Source organism: Galendromus occidentalis, unplaced genomic scaffold (genome assembly GCF_000255335.2).
Source record: "Galendromus occidentalis unplaced genomic scaffold, Mocc_1.1 scf7180000075388, whole genome shotgun sequence".
Lineage (NCBI taxonomy): Eukaryota > Metazoa > Arthropoda > Arachnida > Mesostigmata > Phytoseiidae > Galendromus > Galendromus occidentalis.
The window spans coordinates 788,336-795,528 of record NW_003803378.1 but is presented as its reverse complement, the minus strand read 5'-3'; the positions used below and the strand labels follow the sequence as shown (position 1 = coordinate 795,528).

The 7,193-nt window shown below is 51.2% G+C and overlaps 1 protein-coding gene across 1 annotated transcript; it reads left to right on the top strand.

Moving 5' to 3' along the window:
* Positions 1-719: 719 nt before the first annotated feature.
* LOC108864156 (uncharacterized) lies at positions 720-1,406 on the top strand. The gene has a single exon (XM_018639210.1). The coding sequence runs from the start codon at positions 720-722 to the stop codon at positions 1,404-1,406; it is 687 nt and encodes a 228-aa protein (XP_018494726.1).
* Positions 1,407-7,193: the final 5,787 nt, after the last annotated feature.

Here is a 7,193-nt window from a genome sequence, read left to right as displayed (position 1 = left end):
CCGTGCGGTGTCAACCATTCGAGTAAAGAGGTGAACCCTTTGCGAATTTTTCCTGAGCGAGCGTCTACACACTCCCCCATACATTCCTCCGTGCCACCGTCCGGAATTTTCCGGTCTTCTGGGAGGACTGGGGGACGCCGACGTCCCTCAGTGGCACCCAAACGGTTGATAGTTGTAGATACTTCTCTCTCGAGGTCTCGCCGTGGCGAAGGATGAGGAGTCATGTCGAATATGTTGCGAATTGCGGAGCATGAAAGCGCGGTGCATTAATCTGACAAGGGCGAATCCGTCGGCTAGCCAGGACCTGAGAGACCTACATATGCTGAAGAAAGCCTACAGGAGCCTGAGAGCCCGGAAGGAAGATGAATACGAAACGAATCTGAGAATGCCACTAATCCGCGAAAGCGTACGGAAGCCGTGGATACTGCTACCAAGGCGAAAGACTCTAATGAACCCCTCGATCAACGACAGCACCTGGATCAGCCACTTCTCCAAGCTCCTTCATAGAGATCTGGAGACGGAGAGGAATGGTGGCGTGCTGAAGGGCGACGACGACGAAGAATGGCCCTTCACAGACGGAGAAGTTCACGCAGTACTCCAAGGTAAGAAGCAGCGTAAACCAACCGGCCCCGACGGAATCTGCTATGAGCCCCTCAAAGCCCATTCCTTCACCACAATCCCGATACTCACGCACCTATTCAACCATTGCCTCGATGATCATGCCGCTCTTCAAGGGGAAGGGCTCCGCCGAGAACCCGGACAATTACAGGGGCATCGCGCTAACCAGTTGCGCCTACAAAGTCCTCACCTCGCTCTCGACAAAGAGACCTGCAGACCGAATGGAGGAAGAACTGCCTCCGGAACAATACGGCTTGCTACGGCACGGAAGCGCGACCGACGCCCTGAACAGCGTGATCGAGTACATCAAAGAGAAGCGACCCGAAATGACGTATGCGGTTTCCATAGACTACAAGAAGTGCTTCGATCCAGTCCCGAGAAATCTGCTTCTTAGAACACTCGGGGAGTTCAGAATACACTCCAACTTGAGAAGGCTCCTGGCAAATATTTCACAACCGAATTACATCAAAGTCAGGGAGGGAGACCACGTCGTAGACCGGGAAATACGACAAAACCACGGACTCACACGAGGAGACCTCGCTAGGCCATTCCTTTTCGTACTATACGCGTCGAAGTCAGCAGATATTCCGGGGAGAACGGGGGCCAAGCTCGCTCTCTTTGCCGACGACCTGGTCATCCCGGCGAAGGACAGACAGCGCCTACAATCGTACATAAGAAGGGCGATAGAATGGAGCGACGAATATGGAGTCGACATTAACACGGAGAAAGCGAAAGTGATTAGATTCAGCAACGGCGGATCTTACGCCACGGACGACCGGAGAATATAATTGATCGAGTCGAAAATACAACTAGTAAGCAGCTTTTGCTACCTTGGAAAACTCTCACACCGAAGTTGAGTTCGACTCAGCACTTGGAGATCAAAGCGGGCAGGTGTGCAGCAGCCCCGGCTCTGTGGGGAAAAATGACCGACGTTGATATCGAGCAGGCGGTGAATATCTTCAGGATCAAGATCGCGCCTCTGGTAATTTACGGCTTGGAATCGATAGCGGCAGACCTTACGCTAGAGAACCTGAACCAGTTAGATAGAGTCAAGAGCAGATTTGTGAAATCGGTCATCGGACTGCCGAGGAACGCGCCGCCGCCCACGCTCGCTCAGAAGATGATTGGAGAACGCCGTTTCACGGAGGACTTGATTCTCAATCGCACAGGGTTCGTCGAACCAGTGATGAGAACCTACACGGAGACTTGTAACGAAAAGGACCGAAAGTTCGAGGAAGCGAACTTCTCGAAGGGTCTGGCGAGAGGTGGCCACCAGCCGAACAGGAGACTCATATGAATCTTGACGTGGCATGGTTACCATTACTTGATATGTATGAAAAAGGAATAATACAACCGGGACGGTTGTGTATGTGAATTTTGTGGAGAAATGATCATAACTCGACACCATGTAGAAGAATGTACATGCATAGGGCACGAAATGCTAGAAGAAACGGTCCGAGAACTTCAGGACCATAAGGACGATATGTAGAAAATTCTCAGAAACCCACTGTTCTCTTCTGAACGAATAAAACGCCATATAATGGCGAAGCACCCCCTCAATCACAAGGATTATTTCCGTGTGTAGCCGCTTGACAGTTCTCAAGGAGCCCGCACGCCTGCTCCTCGGAGTAGAATCCTACTTTGGCAGATCTGATGCCTGAGTACAGTGTCTTGGGAGTTGCCTGATTCCATGTCCTGTGCCTGTTCCTCGCAGTCAAATTGAGATCGGCGCACTCTCGGAGAGTGATCGGAGACATGCGGCATGATCGATCTCCTTCAAATTCCTGCCGGGTTCGTTCGTGGCATGCCAATTTATTTATTCATTCCTCGGGGGAATCCTTCTCAAACTCCCACAATTGTTGGTCCCTTAGATCACTTTTCGGCAGGTAGAGACGAAAACATCCAGAAGAGAGGACTGAGGTAAGCTACCAGAGACTGGTGAGATGTTTCTTCGAAAGAACGAACTCCAATCTCCAGCTTGACGGCGACTCTTCCTTGTATGCGAAGATGCTCCATGCCTATAATGCAACAAGCTGAACATTGGGCAGCGTGCTGTGCTTCCGGGTGGCACAGAGGGCTTTCGTGTTGAGAGCGAATATGATCGGCGTTGCAGAATGATTTCTACAGAGCAGCTTTTGGATATCTTCAGAAGACTTCGAGTCTATGTTCCGATAGAGAATCCTCAACCTACCACGAGAACTTCTTTTCAAACAGATGCGTCGAAGAACTTGGACTGGTGGAGGAGTTTCCCAGAAAAAATAGCGGGGGACTTCAGTTGAAAGGGGAACTACCCTGTCGACTAGCAGATCGCGAGATTCGGAGAATCAATTGATTCTGCGAAGTCGATGAGGATTTCTCGGAATTCTATAACCCCTGCTGCAGAGTGGAACATTTTCGGATACCGTTCCCGACTGCCGCACTTCTCCGCTCAGGACCCAGAGCTCTGTCCCTCATAGCTCATCCCCGTCTCCCTCCGACACTAATTATTGAACTGACACGCGACGATGATATAGGTCGTAGTCAAGTTGAGCACCTAAGCGAATTTCATTGTTTTAGTGTCCTGATTACTCCGATAGAGGCTTTCGTGCTCCCTCGATATCCTGATGATTAGGGAAGATTTCTGCGGAAGGAAACCTACCGAGAGGACGGCTCCGTCCTTTATCGTGACAAGACCGAAGAAGGAATAGCCGAAGCATCGATCATGGAACTTCGCGTTGAACTGTGATGCAAGCTGAAGGAATGCTCCTTCGTCGATGACATTCTCGGTCAAAACCTCGCGCGGCTTATAAACCTTGAACACAGAGGAGCAAGACTAAGAATCGTTGACACAGAATCCCTGCCGATCAGCATTCAGCGACATGGATAGAATCCATCCGCCTGCAGTCAAAATGATGGAGAATACACGGGAGACTTTTCCAGCCACGTCCGGTAGACGAGTCCGCGAAGATGATTTCCCGGCACACCTCATGATATTTCCGGGTGATACTCAATTATTCACCTTGAGATGTACGCGTGAAGCTACCGAAATCACGAACAGCACGAACAGTAGCTGGAGGACAGCGAAGATCAATGTTGTGCTGAGAATATTATTCAATTCTTCGGTCCCTTCGGTGTTCAAGCTACTAATCGCGTAGGCAGCTTGCAGTATCCCGTTGGAGACGATGATTCCGAAAAAATACCTCCCGACCTCGTCGACGCATTCGATCATGCGAATGCATATCCCATGACAAGCGATGGCAGACTGAAGAGAAGGGTGAATGTTAACAGTGAGGATCGCTGCGAATCGGGAACTATTCTCACTTGTGAAGGGGACAGAGTATCGCATGGATCAGATCTTGCACAGTACGCCCTGGCGCGATGTGCCGTTTGATGAGCCTGCTGTTTTGGGTTTGAGTCAAAATTGCTACATCGGCATTGCACCCGCGGCAGTGCACACGATGGAGCGGGACCTTCGCAGAGGCTGGGAGCTGTGTCTGCGGTTACACCGTCGGCGTCGTGAGCGATTCAAATGAATCGTCCTAAAGACATTTTCAGAGGAACTCCCTCCATCCGAAACAAATTGATAACAATCCTGTATCGACGATAGCTCGGCGACACACGAATAGTTTAGCGATAATTCGCCTTGAGCGATCGATTCAGCCTCGGAAATGTGATATCCTTGCTTTCCCAACAGGGCGTGACCGCGTACTCCGGTGACTGAACATGCAGTTCCGCAGCGAACACGTCTTTCGGCGAGCGAGTTTCTGGCCCCAGATTGATGAACTCACACGTAGCTTCTGGTAATCTGTCGATCGCGCCGCGAGTTCGAAAGCCTCCAACATCCTATCCAACGATGGGAGCACGATACAGAAGCTCACGATCGACATGTAACAAATGGCTGAACTCAATGCGGAAAGGTAGAGGAAAGAGTGCGCCATTCTGATCCAGAAGTACACTTCCGACAGGCTGGAGGGCGAGGAGTTACAGGCTGCGCTCGCACATAGCATCAGACAATTCATCATGAAGAGGGCCACGAGGTGAACTTTCACCGCTTTCATGTTGACGCTTATATCTCTCAAATGCGGATCATCTGGAATGGAGCATTCGCGCTCGCTGAATACCCAATGGAACCTATGACGTCCGCTTCGTTGTATTAATTCGGAGTTGTCGAGAAAGGGATCTGAGCAAGCGGTGCGGCGGGGCAATTTTTTTCGCAAACGACTTACTTGATAGTTCAAGGGCGATCCTTCGAATGCTTCCCAAGTAACTTTTGCTGTGTAATTTGCTCGCCAAAGTCAACCTGAGCCCAGCCATCGTAGCCATGAGGAAGGGAACGAGGAACCTGCGATGTGTGTCGACGAGTGTCCAATCATCGAATTCTACTCTGAGCCCTCATAAATTCGCTCATTGAATGCCCCGGTTATTTGATGCTGTCAAGAGGATCGGCTCATGGATCCTCGCTACCCTTCCCTTGTAGAGGAATCGATGCTCCTCGGTGTTCACTCACCTCGGGAGCAGCCTGTGATTGAGCCTCTCGGCGGCAGACTTCCCAGAAGCTCCGGAGGAGAAGCATTCTTCGAAGACTACCAGAATCGATAGAAATGTCGACACCAGGCAAAGAATAGCCGCGTAGACTCGGCTCAGGGTTGGAACATCACCACTGATCGAGCGGCTAGGGTAGTCGTTCAGCCCGGCGAGCTTAGCGAAGAAGCTGTACGGGGTGAGCCTGCAATGTATTTCGGTCACCGGATGGCAGATGATAGTCGGATGCCCTCCCGCTCGTACTGAGTGAGCACTAGACAATCGCGTGGATCGATGGAAAGCGGGATTCCTTGTCGGTAATGGATTTCCAGGATAGGTCGAAATCCGAGAGGGCTACGATGTTCTGCGAGCTCTCCGTGACGCGAATCGGGCTTGCAATGACGAGGAATGGGTCATTCATATGATATGAGAGGTGACCTGGGCTCCCAAGCGTGTGGAAAACTCACTCGTCAAGCTTCTTGGTGATCGAAGTGTCCCAATCAGCAAGCTCCGCTTTCCAGGGATAGCGTTTTATGCTCGTTGAGTTCATGCCTGCTAGCGGAGCCGTTTCTGAGTGAGTAACGAAGGGCACCGCATTCGCATCTCTATCTGAACAGTCCTACAGGTCGATTGAGGAATTCGGGATCGATAACCTTTGCACTTGCTTTCAATGTGAAGACTTCTCCACATAGATTGCACCGCTTCACTGGTCAAACACTTCGATCGTGCGCAGTCAGCTTCTATTATATCACGACTGATCGATGGCTCTAAGTCTCTGAGCTATCCTGGAAAAAGTCGCTCAGAGAACAATCATCCTAGTCGAGAAATCATCCCAGGATAAGCATTAGCTCAAAAGGAAGTGAACAAAGTGAGCGGGTCTCCGGCCAGGGTGGATCCCATGGGGAAACCGGCGGGGGTGAGAGAAGCGTTCGACGTGAAAACGTCTTCACCCAGGCTTCGCCGACCTGTATTCAAGTATACAAGTCATTCAAGTATCGTAGTGTCTTATTTTTCTAGGGCCTCATATCTCGAAGGATACGGCGCTTCGTGATTCGCGGTAGCGGTAACCTCGAAATAGGGCAGAGTCTTCGCATAGAAACCATATGCATCCATATCCTTGTTTCCCGAAGGATTCCCTTCAGACCCCCGAGTTCGGCATGAACATCGTAGAACTAAGCGTGGAAGTTGAGGTCGCGCCGTTCGTCAACCCCATGGAGGGAATTCCACGTACCAACGTCACTATTGAGAGACCGTCAGAAAGGGATTCCAGACCAGGGAAAGACCGCCGTTGAGTCTCCTCCCTGCCCGTTCCAACCAGGGAAGCACTCGGAACTCGGAGGTTGGACACAAGTAGAATGTCCAAGCCCGCGTCGATACGCAGAGTGATGCGAACCGGGAGAAAGTGATTGAATTAATTCTGCGAAACAGAATACGGAGGGATCGCGAATCGGGCAACGTAGGCGTGAGGAGATGCTGAAGGTTTTGAGTTATAACGATGGCGCGATTATGATCACGAGGAATCATAAATGCGAGACGATAAGACCACATTAAGCGAGGAAGTCCAGATTCTCCGATTTGATTCGTAAGGCGGGAAATGTAACCACCGCGCTTGATTCGGAACGACAGATATTTTCGATTCGGGGCAACCCCATGCTTCTGGGGGCTAGGTGATCAGTTCGTCTTTACGTTGAGCTAAGCTGATGTCTCCAGTATAGCTTATTGCATCTTTTTTCGAGACGATTCGCTGGAGGCGGTTTGAAATGAATTCCTGCCAGTGAGACCGCTGGCGCAGCGGGGCGGTGGAATCTCGTTCGGCCGTGCTCCTTGCTCTCGAGAGACCTCTTGCTCGCCAAACAGGACAGGCTTGGCAAATACTGTGAGCTCCGCCTCGGCGTTCATGCGGGCTTCGACAAGCCGCCGATTCCGAGAGCCCAGCCACGGATACAATCCGGTTCCCAAGATGGATCGGAACCGAAGCGATCAACGAGGTCTTTGAGCGAGCACGGGTGACCACCAGCAATTCAGGCTCTCGAATTCGGCGAACCTCATCGGGGTCTGACGGCGCTCTCATATCA

Coding starts and splice junctions, on each gene's coding strand:
- LOC108864156 (XM_018639210.1), top strand. CDS start 720: ATGCCGCTCTTCAAGGGGAAGGGCTCCGCCGAGAACCCGGACAATTAC.